At 39.0% G+C, this 16,650-nt stretch overlaps 1 protein-coding gene across 1 annotated transcript in view; it reads right to left on the bottom strand.

Moving 5' to 3' along the window:
- Nucleotides 1–16,564, bottom strand: part of NHLRC2 (NHL repeat containing 2) — a 59,865-nt gene extending 43,301 nt beyond the window's left edge. Inside the window, exons 1-2 of the mRNA XM_047073477.1 lie at nucleotides 16,277–16,564; nucleotides 13,101–13,253 (exon numbers count right to left, since the gene is read on the bottom strand). Coding sequence (XP_046929433.1) covers nucleotides 13,101–13,253; nucleotides 16,277–16,454 — 331 coding nt within the window. The 5' untranslated portion in view covers nucleotides 16,455–16,564. The remainder of the gene's footprint in view (nucleotides 1–13,100; nucleotides 13,254–16,276) is intronic.
- Nucleotides 16,565–16,650: the final 86 nt, after the last annotated feature.

Genomic DNA, 16,650 nt, shown 5'->3' with positions numbered 1-16,650 from the left:
CCAGATGGCTAACAGACATACGAAAAGATGCTCAACATCACTCATCATCAGAGAAATACGAATCAAAACCACAATGAGACACTACCTCACCACTGCCCAAATGGCTAAAATTAACAACACAAGAAACAACAGGTACTGGCAAGGATGTGGACGGAGAAAGGGGAGCCCTCTTGCACTCTTGGTTGGAATACAAACTGGTGCAGTCACTCTGGAGAACAATGTAGAGGTTCCTCAAAAAACTAAAAATAGAACTACCCTACCATCCAGCAATTGCACTATTAGGTATCTACCCAAAGGATACATAAATACAGATTCGAAAGGGTACATGCACCCCAATGTTGACAGCAGCATTATCAACAATAGCCAAACTATGGAGGGAGTCCAAATGCCCGTCAACTGATGAATAAAGAAGATGTGGTATTTATATACAATGGAATATTACCCAGCCATCAAAAAGAATAAAATCTTGCCATTTATAACAATGTGGATGGAGCTAGAATGTATTAAGTGAAATAAGTCAATCAGAGAGAGAAATACTATATGATTTCACTCATATGTGGAAACAAAACAGATGAACATACGGGAAGGGTAGAAAAAAGAAAAGAGGGGAATAAACCACAAGAGACTCTTAATGATAGGGAACAAACTGAGGGTTGTTGGAGGGAAGTGAGTGGGAGATGGGCTAGATGGGGGATGGGTATTAAGGAGGGCACTAGTTGTTAAATACAAGTGATGAACCACTAAATTCTACTCCCGAAAGTTTTTGCACTGTATGTTAACTAAATAAAAGTTAAATTAAAAAAATAAATGTACAGAATTCAAGAAATTCACTCTAAATAGGATAAATTAAAAGAAAATCATGTTAAGACATAATCTCTGAAAACCAAAGATTAAAAAATAACCTCACAAACATTTTAAAAGAAGATACACAAAACCAACCCAATGATTGGTGGTTAGAGACTGGGAAGAAGGGGGGTAGGGAGGAGTGGGAAAAATTATACACTTAAAATTATACACTTAAATGTGCAGTTTACTATGTGTCAATTATGCCACAATAAAGTTCTGAAAAAAAAAAATAGCATGAGCTCTGGAGTCAGGCTCCCTATAATCAAATTCTGGCTTTACCACTTGCTGAATTACTTAATCCAATTAAGGCATTTAGCATAATACCTTTTATACATTATAAAAGCTCAAAGAATGTTTGCTATTATTTATTTAAAGTTGTGCCCAACTTCGGCTCAGGTCATGATCTCAAGGTTCGGGAGTTAAAGCCCAGCATTGGTCTCTCTGCTGTCAACAAAGAGCCTGCTCCAGATCCTCTGTCCCCTCTCTCTGCGCCCCACCCCCATACTTGCTCTGTCTCTCTCAAAAATAAAAACATGAAAAAAAATAAAGTTGTAAGTACAAAGATAACCAATGAAACAACGTTTTCTAACCAGAGCAATTAGTAAAATAGCAAAGAAAATACATCATGTTAAGAAAAACAAAGAAAACCTAATACATATAATGATTATGCACAGTAATAAGTAAATATGAATGGGCTTAACTAAAAAAAAAAAAATTCGGGGGGGTGCATGGATGGCTCAGTTGGTTAAGTTTGCAACTTTGGCTCAGGTCATGATCTCGTGGTCCATGAGTCCGAGCCCACGCTGGGCTCTGTGCTGACAGCTTGGAGCCTGGAGCCTGCTACAGATTGTGTGTCTCCCTTTCTGCCTCTCTCCTATTCACACACTCTCTCAAAAAAAAAAATTTTTTTAAAAAGAAAAAAAAAAAGAAAATGTACTGTTGCCTTGCTTTGTGTGTTATTCATATAAAGTCTGTCCTAATTTCCATGTTTTTGAAAGTCACTGTTTTTCCTGGAGGCCCTGAAGATATTTTTTAAACATCTTTAAAATGTAATAGTTTAAAGTAAGATACTTCTTGGGCTGTTCTGTGTCAATTTTCTCTGGTATCTGATAGTACCTTTCAATATGTAGATTCAAGGTTTCTTTTATTGCCAGAGCATTTTCTTGGATTCTAATTTTACGTATTAGTTTTGGTCAGTTGTTTTGATTGATTTTTCTTCAGTCTCCAAGTAGCCTTATGTTGGATCTCTTCTGCTTGTCTTTCATTTCAATCATTTCCTCTATTTTTACTTCTTTAGCTTATTTTCATTCTCTAGGTTTGTTCTTCTCCCCTTCTTTATTTAAATGCCCCTTATTACATTTTTATTTGAATTTACTGCCCCTTAGGCACCTTGTAATTTAGTCTTCGTTTCTAAAATAACTTGGACTTTTTCCTTCTATTTCTTTCCTGAGTTCAATCAACACTCCTTACCTCTTGCATTGGGGGGGGGGGGGATGCATCTCCATTCTTAGTTTCTGAATTTTTAAAAACATTTTTTATTTTTGAGAGACAGGTTGCGAGCAGAGGAGGGGCAGAGAAAGAGGGAGACACAGAATCCGAAGCAGGCTCCAGGCTTTGAGCTGTCAGCACAGAGCCCGACGCAGGGCTTGAACCCACAAACCACGAGATCATGACTTGAGCTGAAGTCGGAGGCTTAACCTACTGAGCCACCCAGGTACCCCTTCGTTTGTGAATTTCTGGTTCAAGATCTTTTTAAATTATTCTTAAACGCTGTTTGAGGATGTGTAATTCAATATGGAGGATTGTGTTACAGTTTTTTTGTGATCATTAGGAATGTTCATCAGCACTTCAACTCTAACATTTTCAGCTTTTTACAATTTTATATGGATGTGATTTTTTTAATATTCCCACCCATTTTGTGGACAGGGCTCCTAGATTGAGAGTACACTTTTCTGACAGTTCCCTTTCTCTGTGCAGTTTCCTTTTTGGATAGCATTGTTGCAAGAAGGGGTTGATGTGTATTTTCTTATTTTTTTTTTCCCCTGCAAGATCCTCAACATTTTGGTTTTGTTTTTTGGGTTTTTTTTGTTTGTTTCTTTGTTTGTTTAAGTAGAGGATCTTCAAGGGGAAACCCCATGTCTAGGTCTGATTCCCTCCAAGAGGCAATGCTGCTCTGAGGCTTCTGTTCTTAGGCCCAAACTCTTTCAAGAGCTGGTGCTATGATCCAAACATGTGTTCAGTATTTTGCACTTAGTGGTGGAGTTTCTCTTTCTACTGGTAAGGGGGTTACTCTGTGCTTAGCCCAAGACCTCTAAACCACTCTCCTTTTTTTCATTGAGTCTTTTTTTCCCCATGGGGTCTTTTCAAACTCCCCCCATCCCTGTTCTAGCACCTCCAGGCTTGCAGCAAGAGGACCTTTAATGGAATTCAGTTTATTTCTCAACTTACAGGTAGTTTGAAAGCATGATATGCTCGGCCTCCTAGTATTGCTGAAGGCACGATCAAGTGTGGTTTTGTTTATTCTCCTTGTTTTTATGTTTGAGGGAGAGGAAAAGATAACTGGGGAGATTCAAAATTAGGTGGCCTCCATTCTCCTCCAAAACCAGAAATGGGAGAGAGAGATTTCGGTTTTCAACATCAGGTATATTGAGATATAATTTACTTGAATTTTGTTCCTCAATACTTTGTTAATTGGTTAAATAAAATATAACTAAATCCTAAAAACAGCCTGTTACTTAATGGAGAAAAATAGTATTTCCAAATAAGATAAAGAACAAGGCAAAGATGCCCACTGTCTACTACTATTAAATAATGAATTGGGGGGGGGGCTATTAGCCAACAAAATTAGACAAATCGATTATAGACATAAGATTTGGAAAATTTCTTTGCAAATAACATAGCATGTTAGGGGAACCTCAGAGAATCAATTACAAAACTAAACAAAATAGTAAAAGATTTAGGAAGCAGAACATAAAATAACAACAAAAAAGAATACAAAATTAACAGATAAAAATCAACAGCTTTTATATACCTATACAATAGCCAGTTGGGAGTATAGAATGGCAGACAAAACCCCACTTACAATAAATAGCCACAAAGACAAGAAAAGATTTTCAAACACATTCTAAACTGTAATTTAAAACTACATCAAGGGGTACCTGGCTGGCTCAGTACAGTATGCAACTCTTGATCTTAGGATCATAAGTTTGAGTCCCATGTTGGGTGTAGAGTTTACTTAAAAAATAAATAAAACCACACAAAGATACCATTTTTTTTTAACCTATTAGATCAGTACAAATTAAAAAAGTGTGTCAACCATACACAAAAATAAACTCAAAATGGATGAAAGAACTAAATGTGAAACAGGAAACCATCAAAACCCTAGGGGGAAAACAGGCAACAACCTCTTTGACCTTGGCCGCAGCAACTTCTTACTTGACACATCTCCATAGGCAAGGGAAATAAAAGTAAAAAATCAACTATTGAGACCTCATCGAGATAAAAAAACTTCTGCAAAGCAAAGGAAACAATCAACAAACCTAAAAGGCAACTGATGGAATGGGAGAAGATATTTGCTAAGGACCTATCGGATAAACGGTTACTATCCAAAATCTATAAAAACTTACCAACTCAACACCAGCAAAATAAATAATCCACTGAAAAAATGGGCAGAAGACATGAATAGACACTTTTTTCAAAGAAGACACCAGAGGGCCAACATATGAAAAGATGCTCAACATTGCTTATCATCAGGGAAATACAAATCAAAGCCACACTGAGACACCACCTCACGCCAGTCAGAGTGGGTGAAATGAACAAATCAGGAGACTACAGATGCCAGAGAGGACGTGGAGAAACGGGAACCCTCTTGCATTGTTGGTGGGAATGCAAACTGGTGCAGACGCTCTGGAAAACAGTGTGGAGGTTCCTCAAAAAGTTAAAAATAGAACTACCCTACAACCCAGCAATAGCATTACTAAGAATTTATCCGAAGTATACAGGAGTGCTGATGCATAGGGGCACACGTACCCCAGTGTTTACAGCAGCACTATTAACAATAGCCAAATTATGGAAAGAACCCAACTGTCCATCAACTGATGAATAAATATGTGGTTTATATATACAAGGGAATACTACCCGGCAATGAGAATGAAATCTTGCTATTTGCAACAATGTGGATGGAACTGAAGGGTATTATGATAAGTGATATGAAATAAGTGATATGAAATGTCAGTCAGAAAAAGATACCAAGTTTTCACTTAACAGAAGACCATGGGGGAAGGGAAGGGGAAAAATAGTTTCAAACAGAGAGGGAGGCAAACCATAAGAGACTCTTAAATACCGAGAACTGAGGGTTGATGGGGGTAGGGGGCCAGGGGACAAAGAAAAGGGGTCATGGGCACTGAGGAGGGCACTTGTTGGGATGAGTGCTGGGTGTTGTATGTAAGCGATGAATCATGGGAATCTACTCCCAAAGCCAAGAGCACACTGTATACACGGTATGTTAGCCAACTTGACAATAAATTATATTTAAAAAAAAAACAAAAAACACGTCAATACATTTTACTGGAGCAGCAGTGGGAAAAGAGGCACCCTCACAGTCTAGGAACACAAACTAGTACAACCCTCCTGGCTCACAATGTGGCAATACTCAACAAAACTGTATTATACGCATTTAACTTTGACCCAGAAATCCCACCACTAGGAATCTACCCCCAAGATATGCCACCAGCAATACAAAAACATACCATGAGGTTATTCACTGTAACTGCTAAATATTGGAAACAACCTAAGGGCCAATACATAGGACAGGACAGTGAGTGAATAAATTCTGGTGTACACAGACATATACATACACACACACACACACACACACACAAAATGGAGTTCTATAAAAATAATCAGGAAATTCTCTATATGAAGTGGCCTCCAGGATAAATTGTTACATTAAAAAAGCAAAACACTCAAAAACATCTACAGTAGGTCACTGTTAGTATTTTTTAAAATTGTTTCTTAATGTTAATTTCTTTTTGAGAGAGGGAAACAGAGCAGGAGCAGGGGAGGGGCAGAGAAAAAGGGAGACACAGAATCCGAAGCAGACTCCAGGCTCTGAGCTCTCAGCCCAGAAGCCCAACACGGGGCTCGGACTCAAAAGCAGTGAGATCATGATCTGAGCCGAAGTCAGATGCTTAACAGTTTTAACCACAGATGCCCCAGTATTTTTTTTTTTAAAGAGAAATAAAAAAATAGAAATTATGTTGGAAAGGGATGGAAAGAATGGGAAACTAGAAACAGGTAGAGGGGTGCCTGGCTGGCTCAGTCGGTTAAGTGTCCGACTTAGGCTCAGGTCATGATCTCGCGGTTTGTGAGTTCGAGCCCTGCTTCGGGCTCTGTGCTGACAGCTCAGAGCCTGGAGCCTGCTTCAGATTATGTGTCTCCCTCTCTCTCTGCCCCTCCGATGCTCATGCTCTGTCTCTGTCTCTCAATAATAAATAAATGTTTAAAAAAAGAAAAGAAAAGAAACAGGTAGAGAGATGGGTAGATGGAGCTATACTTTCTGTATACTTCTGACTTTCAGGACCATGCTAAGATTTTACATACTCAGAAACAAATATAATCAACTAAAAATACAAACAGAAACAAATGAATCTAGCTTTACTTCAAACGAACAACATAACCTCATGGGGAGTGGGGAGGATTAGTCTAAGTAATTTTTAACTAGTTGGGAGGGACTAGAAGCAAAGACACCCCAGTAGCAATGAGTGCAGGATGTACCCAGATCTTGGTTTCTCAAACCCATTCCCAATATTCAATACTAAACAGAATCAGAGCTCTTTGGAGAAATGGCCGATTCAGGGAAGGGGCTGGGAAAGTATAAGAGGAATCTTTAAATATTTTGTTGTGACAAGGAAGTGTTCGGAGAATGAGAAGCATGGATCAAAAGGACACAGGTGACAGCTTGAAGAGGATCCCATTCATCCAACAGGGGCAATATGAATATCTAAATAATGACTTACAGCCCAATGAATTAAGAATCCAAGTCATGTCTCTCTATATTTTACATGTGTGATATACATACATACACACTATGTACCAAAATATACATACATCCATCTATTCCCTCTGATCAACATAGCCAACACTTGTTCGAAGAAGTGAAGGTTAATGGGAGATGTTTGCCTTTAGAAGGTGTCAACTAAGTGAAGAGAGCAATGAAGGAGATTCCATGGCGACAAAACACATGGAAGCCAGAGTGTATGAACGATGGAGGAGACTGAAGAAGTGACTAGGACAGGGAATGAAGGGGAGCAAAGGATTTAAAGGATCTAGGTTGTTAGCCCTAGGAGTGATGAAAGGCATATGGATAATGAAGTGCAAGTCTCAGAGATAATTTACACCAAACTCATGACTTTCCCCTCCAAACCTGTCCTTTCTATAGTGTTTCCTTTCACCAAATGGCACCGTCATCTGTCCAATTATACAAGCCAAAAACCTACCTAGGATATCTCTGTTATACCAAAGAGCCCTCTCTCATCACCCCTATTTAATCCATGACCAAATCTTATTAATCTTATCCCTCTATAACTAGTTTCAAGCTATTATCAGGTCTCCTAGGAAGCACAACAGCCTTGTCACAGATCTCTCACATCCAGTCTTGTCCACTAATTAGTTACCTACCCAGGAGTGGGACTGTTTTTTTTTTTTAAATGTTTGTTTATTTTTGAGAAAGAGAGAGACACAGACAGAGCACGAGTGGGGAAGGGGCAGAGAGAGGGAGACAGAATCCAAAGCAGGCTCCAGGCTCTGAGCTGTCAGCACAGAGCCTGACATGGGGCTCGAACCCAAAAACTGAGATCCTATGACCCGAGCTGAAGTCAGAAGCTTAACCGACTGAGCCCCCCAGGCGCCCCAAGAGTGGGACAGATCTTGAAACAATCACAAATCTCATCCTGTCACCCTCTTCCAGAAAATCTGCCATTGTTCTTTGTGTAAAAACTAAATCTCATCTCCCCAGCATGTTCTCCACGCCTTTCTTCCCCTCCCCTCAGGGTGTTAGAGCAACCTGGCCTTCCTTCAATTCCTCCAGAATATCATTATTCCTCTTGCTTTAATGCCTTAACACACAATCCCCCTTTGGCCTGGAATGTTCTTCACCCTTTCTCACCTAGTAAAGCCATACTTTCCTTTTACATCTCAAGCTTAATTTTCACTCTGAAGAAAGCTTTCTTTAATTCCTCCAGATCAAACTCCATTATTTGTTTTCATAGCACCTGTAATTTTTCTTCTTAGTACTAATCAGAAATTATAAAAATATTTGTGAGTATCTGATTATAAGTCTTGCCCTTGTTAGACTGTAATTCCTATTAATTATTTAGGGACCATGCATGCTTTATTATTCACCAGCACAGTACTTAGTAGAAAATAAAATGATGAATAGACAGGGCATAAATACTGAAGAAATTTATATATCTATACAATATATAAACATATTATATTGTCTAAATAGAATATCTATATTAATCTACAAAGACAATTGCCAAATAACAATGCCTCCCATTTTTTCAGTGTCAATAACCTTATAGAGATTTTTCTTAAGATATTTTGCTTTTTATGTTAATTGTACACAATAAAAATAGAATGTCAAAGATTCTTCACTTTATGAATATTTTGCCAGCACAGGGATCAAAACACTCCATTTAACATAAATTATAGAAGGAAAGGAAGAGACGGAGAAGGAAGGAGGAGAGAAGAGAGGGAGGAAGGGAGGGAAAGACAAGCTGTATAAAAAGAATAACTGCTTCTAAAATATCAGTAATAAAATAACTTCAAAAACTCACTTTGAAATCTTAAAGGTCTAATTTTTCAGAGATATAGATATACAGAATTGTACTAGATTATAATTATATACAGTAATATGTACAACATTGTATTTTATACACTATATAGTAGAGTGTATAGTTTAATCATAAACATTGTAATACCCTACTTAAATGGAAGATTGAAAACAGTTGAGTTTTACATGTTACAAAATTGTAGATGGAGACGTTTTGAGATCTAAAAGACAAGCATGACACTTTACTGGGCAAGAAAGGATAACATTATTCCAAGCAGAATGAATGCTAAGTGTCAGGGCCTTAAGGCAAGAGAAACAGGGACACTGAGGAACCCGGGAGGCCAGAACACCCTGAGGGGAGAGAAGGGTGTGGAGAAGTAGGATTTTAGGTCTCATACTGAGAGATGCAACCATGATATGAAAAGATCAAAATCACTGAACACTAAAGCACAAAGCCAAAGCATTTGAAATTTTTTTTTAGAATTTCAAAAACTGACCCTGCATTACCCTGCATCTCTCCTGAAACATCCTAAACTGACCAATATTTTCATATTTTAACTATTTTTTTTAATGTTTTTATTTTATTTTTGAGACAGAGACAGAGCATGAACAGGGGAGGGGCAGAGAGAAAGGGAGACACAGAATCTGAAACAGGCTCCAGGTTCTGAGCTGTCAGCGCAGAGCCCGAGGCAGGGCTCGAACCCAGGAACTGTGAGATCATGACCTGGGCCGAAGCCGGACGCTTAACCGACTGAGCCACCCAGGCGCCCCTTACTTTAACTATTTTAAAAACAGAATAATATAGGTACTGCTGCAAAACGAAAATACAGTGTGCAGACACGAGTTAACATGGCATGCCTGCCTGGCATTCTTCCAAGGTCTGCTTATAAGGCTGGCCCTTGCCTGGATTTCAGGAGGGTTCCTGAGATTCTCAGGATGGAGAAGAGTGTCTCACTATGCCTAAACTGTTGGTACAAATAATATGGTTTATGCTGAACCCTTGCTTTCCTTCTGGGACTCTAGAATCTTCATACATGCCACCAGGCAGAAGCTGCCTATTTGGCCAGCCCCCCAGTAAAAACCCCGATTGCTGAGTCTTTAATAAGAGTCCCTGGTAACATCTCAAATGTGCTCTAACAACTCTTTGCTGGGAATTAAGTGGTCTTGTAGGACTCCACTAGGAGTGGAAGTCTTGTGTTTGGTCTCCCCTGGACTTAGCCTCTCATAAGCACCTTTTCCTTTGCTGCCTCCACTCTGTATCCTTTAGCTGTTAATAAATTACAACAGTGAGTTCTCCTAAAGAATTACCGAACCCAGGGAAGGTCTGGGGAACTCTGATGCACAATCAAATTACATACTGACTCATAGAAAGGTTTAGTTTCATTATGAAATTAGAACTGCATTCTTCTAATTTTTAATAAAGTATAAAACAGAAAAATAGCATCTCCTCCATAGTGAGAATGCATTTACCTGGTGGTACTCTGGCGTTTAGGTTAATTCTGATTTAATTACACATTAGCATACACCTAGGAGTCACATTTTAAAATATGTCAAATATTAGGGAATATAGTTTCCCTATAGGGAAAATAGTTTCTCTAATAAATGTTTTCTTATAAAACAAGAGTACTTGTCCTCAATAGCCATTGGGCTACATGTGGATATTATATAATAACATGCCATTAAGGTACCCAGCATAAAAGGCAAAAACATGTTTATAAACTCTCAAGTAGAAACAGAAAAAAAACAGAAACAAAAACCACCTAAGGTACCTGTCAGTCTAATGTAAACATGTGCTGAATTACTATGGATTAATTACAAGCTTAGGGCAGTTACATTCTTAAATCTTTGAAGATAAGAGCCATTCATTACTATTAAATATCTTTTTACTTTAGACTCTGGCATTTATAATGTCTCATGCTATTAGGAAAATGATGCTGGTCACCGTTACAAACTTGATCTTAAAAGCTGTTTTAGAGCAGAAGGAACTGGGTCCTAATTTGGACTCCTTTCAGGCTGTTTTTGAATTAATAAGCACTTCCCTCACTTAGCTGAGCATTTCTTGCTTACTGATAAAATGAACTGAATATTCCATGGAATTTAAAATAGGCTGCTGAATGTCACTTCAAGAACTATTAGCATTGCTGCAAACATGTTCAGAAACAGAGCAGAGAGTAATGAGACAAGACACATCGCTGTAAGAAAGCATATTAATTTAGTGACAGCTTATTGAACTTTCAGGTGATAATCTCTGGGTATGCCTGCTTTTGTGAATATGAATTGAATATATCTTCTCAGCAATATAAAAACATTTCTAAGTTGTTTCTGGCATTTTCATAAAGTAGCATATTATTGAACATGTCCTTGAAATTACATTGTTGGGACCACTTCAAGTATTTTACTTTTCAGAAATATATGTGGATGCAAAACTAGTTTTTATTTTTTGTCACGATGTGCTATAAAAATGATGCTTCCAGTAAACTGCTAAAAAGGTTACAAGGATCCATTCCAAGAAGTTCAAATTTGCTTCGGGTGTGGAATTAACCAATTAAGTTACCAAATACAGTCTTTTAGGGATGGTCTTAAGGATGGAAACAGTTCACTGGGATTCTTAACCCAGATCTGCAGCGCCTTTCTTTTTTTTTTTCTTTTTTTTTTTTTTTTCAACGTTTATTTATTTTTGGGACAGAGAGAGACAGAGCATGAACGGGGGAGGGGCAGAGAGAGAGGGAGACACAGAATCGGAAACAGGCTCCAGGCTCCGAGCCATCAGCCCAGAGCCTGACGCGGGGCTCGAACTCACGGACCTCGAGATCGTGACCTGGTTGAAGTCGGACGCTTAACCGGCTGCGCCACCCAGGCGCCCCATGCAGCGCCTTTCTAAAACACAAATCTTACTGTCATCCTCTTATTAAACCAACAAACCAACAAACCAAAAGCAACCTTAAACACCTCAGTATCTCCACTGGAAGACAAAGTCCAAGCTATTCATTCTTAGTAACAACACCCTTCACAACTGTCTGCACCTAACGTACCTTCCTCTCCTTTTGTCTTTCCTAGGAGCCCCTACAATCTTGCCACACTGAACTATTATTTACCTCTCCCCAAGAAACCTACTTTTCCATGTCTCCCTGCTTGTCTATCTGTTGCTTCCTCCTGCTCCTTTTTCATTTGCAGCTGTACGCCTGCCTGCTCATTTTTCAAGTTCCAGCCTGTCTCCTCCTGAGAAATCTTTTCCAATGCTTCTAGGCAAAGTGAGTTACGCCTTTCCTCAGGTTCCATAATGCTTTTTATTCAACTCTGTTGCAGATAGTTCCTCAGTTAGCAGAGTACCCTGCACATACTACATGCTCAATAAATATATTTATTTATAGGAGTTTGGCCAAGACACACAGGCACCCCAAACTAGTAGATAACGAGACGCTCTTATTTCTTAAATCAATACAGATGAAATTTTGAAAACATAAATTAGTTCCCAGGAATACTGGAGTTCTTGATAAATCTCAGTGAGTGGCAATTTCAAGATACAATATATTACAATTTGTAAGCATTGGAGGTTTTACTTGCACTGAAGATTTTAACCTATCAGTCCCTTTTTTTTTTTTTAATCACGCCCTTTTTAAAACCAAGATATCTTTCAATTCTGTGCATGTATACTCTATTCTGATTTTTACTCTAAGATCATTGACCCTCTCTCCTTTTTAATCACTCCAAGTGTGAAGCTTCCATTAATTTAAGCCTAATTAAATGGAACCTTTAATTAGTTTCATTCACCCCATGTGCTCTCTTTTTCAGAAAAAAGTAAACAAGAGGAAAAAGATCTGAAAAAATTTCAGTTCTAAAGCAAATACTAAGTATAATCTCTTACATCTTCAGAATTTATAATACCATAAAAGAGGATTTCCTAGTGTGCTTTGGAAAACATTAACCTTTATAAGTCATTTTTTAATAAAATAGGGTCAAAGAAAAGGTATCTGCTATAATATTTTGCATTCCACTGTATGCATTTGAAATGAAAGGAAGTCGAATCACATTTTCTAATAAGAACTTTTATCTTTATATCTTAGTGCGAAGAGTGTAAGATTAGAAACACAAGTTTCATTTGTTCATAGAGCAAATTTTGGTTCAGTCTAAATATACAAGACAAACTTTTAAAAATACTTGATCATAAAAGAGTAAATCATGACCTAACCTCAGAGAAGAAACATAGATTAAGTCTGGTTCTCGAGGAAGGCAAACCATTATCTTTAAGCGTAACTCTTCACGAAAAAGTGCATGGAGTCCTTAAACCACAGATTAGAAATTACTTCTGCAATCGTTGAAGTCGTGCCAAATGTTCATTCTCCTATAAGCAAATGAGTCAGCCACGACTCCAGTGCCCACGCCGGGACAGTCTGTTAGAAACCAATTAAAGGGCAGGTACCTTTATCAGAGTATGTGTGTTCTAATGCATGAAGATCAGGCAGTAGATGAATGCAGTTTATGCAGCAGTAGGTGAAGAAATCAAGGATGACTACTTTTCCACACAGATCCTTGTAGACAGAAATAGGCTCTTCAGTGTTCAGCCATTCTAATCCTGAAATTTACAAAATAAATTATGATAAAAAGAAAAGGCAAAGATAATTTATCTAAAACTTTCCATTAAAACATAAACCATTATTATTTCAAGGAGGGGATAGGGCAGTGGGGCAAGATGGGAAAGACGCTATTATGGGGCAATATGCAAACATAGTAAGAAAAAGCTACTAAATTCTTTCAGAAATAGAATAGTCTGTGTGTGAAAGAAAACAAGATCAACGCATGTAGGTAAAAACAAGAGTCAATATCAAATATTAAGAGGACCTGAGTACACAATCAGGTTCAAAGGAGCTTTTTACAAAGAAACTCAATCTTAAGAACAGCAAGACAGGACTAAATTCAAAAAGGAACAAAGTGTTAAAATGTAAAGATAAACATACAAAATGTCTAATTTCCTAAGAACTAAAATGCTCTGGATTTGAAGGAGGCCTTAACCACAAAATATTTCAAATGCAAAGTTAAGCAAAATACACTATCACAGATTTCATGGAGGCAGTATTAACACTGATGAAGAACGGGTTTGCCTCCCTCCAAAGAAAAATGGAATCTCATTAATCTGTACTTTTGTAAATCAGAATATATAATTGCTTGAGTAGGACTTACAATTTTGTTAATAATTAAAAGATTTTGGTAAATATTAAAAGCACAGCTAACCAATTTAGAAAAACAAAGATAATGAGCTTGTGGTTTATAAGTAAATGCAGCCACTAAAACCGTTAATTGTACCTCGGAGCAGGTATCTGGAAATATTTTATAGAAATTGAAAGCCAAAGTTAGGTGGAAGAAGTGTATAATAACAGCTAACGCCTAATAGCAGTAACCAGAGTTACTCAATTTAAACAAAATTCTAAAAAAAAAAAAAAAAAAATTGAAATCAAACCAGTATTTCTGCTTTAATAGTCCAACTTAGTGAGGTTTTAGGTGAGAGTGAGCTCTTAATTATGCATTTTTATAAAGTGTTAATTGCATACCAGATCAAGTAATCATATAAAACCTCAAACTAATGTATATTTCATATCTTAATGGCAAAATATTTATGAATCTGTCTTTTAAATTTATTTTCTGTAAATAGTCAAGAGTGACTTAGATTGGGGGGTAAGGAAACTATTATTATTATTATTATTATTATCTGTTATTTTCTTACCATGCTTAATAAATTTTACAGTAACAATGAATATAATTTTTAAAAGCTGCCAACATTTGGGACGCCTGGGTGGCTCAGTCAGTTGAGCTTTGAACTCTTGTTTTCGCTCAGGTCATGATCTCACCGTTGGTGAGTTCAAGCCTCACATCAGGCTCTGTGGGGACAGTGCAGAACTGTTTGGGATTCTCTCTCTCTGCCCTTATCCACGTGGTGTCTCTGTCCCTCTCAAATTTTAAAATAAGCTGCCAACATTTATTGAGATCTCCTATGAACTAAGAACTTTAGATATATTACCTCTAACCCACATAATTAACCTGAAAGGTAAATACTAGGTTTATTTTATAAGGTAGTAAAGTAAGGCTTGGAGAAATCAAGTAACTTGCTCAAAGTCATGCAGCTAACAAATGAAATAACTAGGACTTAACCCCAAATCTGTCTGAGTCCATCCATTACACCACAGTTTCCCATAAACACCTACGTCTTTTAAGAAATGAACAAAGCATACTGTTTGCGTTAGGTTTATGACTTCTCGATTATAGTTCACTGATAAAGAAACCAAAGAAAAACTCTTACCTAATACTCTGAGCTCAATAACCAGCTCCAGCAGAAAATCTGATTACGTCAAATACGAAGCCTGAATATTTTGTTATATTATTTATGAATCACGAAGGTCAAATCTCATGGTAATAAAATACACCCAGTGTAACTATAAACAAGACTAGAAAACAAAAACATTGCCCCCAAACCTCACTGGTGACTAGTTTGTAACACTGTACTATGTAACTTCTTAACAAAGTTTTTTTTTTTAAATAAACATGCACATATGTATATAATCTCTTTAATTTCTTTGATGGGTTAAGCAGTCATGCACCCAATTCTCTTGTAATAATTCCACAATATTTCAAATCCAGCCTAGGATTAGCAACAGGAAAAAAAAAAAACCATTTTTGAAGCTAGGAGCAAAAGGCTTGGAAAGACACGTGAGACTCTGTTGTCAGAGGCGAGGTTCCGATATACCTCCCAGGAGATACTGAACCCTGCCATATCCAACCGATTAACTATACATGTGGTTTCAGTGTCATGCCAGGAGACACGCCAACACCAACAAAACAATGCCAGTCCCAACCAAAGAAGGGAAAGTACGGTTTCGTTTATCATAGCAAGATGTGCTTCCCAAATAGCACTACTGCGGGTATCAGTTCCCTGGTGTTCCAAGCACTCAAAGAACTGGGATTCACACCCTGTTGACTGGCCATAATTGATTCAGATTTTAAGAATGACAAATGTCACGACTTTGAACGGAGAAGTATGGCACAGCTAAGATACTTTCCAACCCGGGGTCTGCAGAGTCTGACTTTGGCGGTTATTATTAGCTGTGAAGCCTTAAGGAAGTTACTTAGCCTTCCCGTGCCTCAGTTTCCTCAACTATAAAATAAGTCTGTTAAGAGGCCTCGGCGGGTTGTAGAGGAGGTTAATTAGTCCCCTGAAGTGTTCACAACGGTGGGTGGCACAGACGTGCTAAGTGTCAGGGTGATGCACAGAGGATGGCAATGACGACGCTGGGCAACCAGACTGCAACGACAGGGTGGCATGGACATTTCAATCGTCGCCAACCGGACCCACGAAGCATTCGTGGAATGTCTAAGTTAACACAAGGCCCGGGCAAGGGCTCGGGACACAGTGACGAAAGTGCACGTCCCCGCGCTCCAGAAAACCACCCTCTGCCGCCGCTTCCGGCCCGGGGGAAGCGGCACAGCGGGCGAGCCGCCCCCGCGCGGCCGCACTACCCTGCCTCGCCCCCCGCTGCAGGGGAGGGCGCAGTCCCCGAGGAAGGGGAGGTTCCGGGAGGGGTCCCCACCCCGAAGCCTGCCCCTCACCTTCCGGAAACTCGGGCACTGACAAGTCCTGCTCCCAGCCGTCCACCTTCTGCAGATACTGGTAGACCAAGCTGTCCTTCTCCTCCTGGGTGACGGCGTCGAGCAGGGCGTACTCCAGAGATGTCTGAGCCGGGAGCAGGCCCGCGAGGCTGGAGCCCCGGGCGCCGGGGGCCGCCATGTTCTCTCCGGACAGACCAGAGGCGGCAGCCGGGCCCGCGGGAGGGTCTCGTGCAGGGAGAGAGGAAGCGCTTACGGTCCTTTGGTTTCAAAACGGCACATTCGCTTCACGCTCCCCCAGCCCCCACTCCAGGCAAACGACACCGTTTCTTTTGTAATCATGCATTCCGATGCTAAGGTACAAAGTGTTGCAATTC

Source organism: Lynx rufus, unplaced genomic scaffold (assembly GCF_022079265.1).
Source record: "Lynx rufus isolate CCGP_SWC_20201006 ecotype Redwood Valley unplaced genomic scaffold, mLynRuf1.p SCAF_11, whole genome shotgun sequence".
Lineage (NCBI taxonomy): Eukaryota > Metazoa > Chordata > Mammalia > Carnivora > Felidae > Lynx > Lynx rufus.
This window is presented reverse-complemented; position numbering and strand designations above follow the sequence as displayed.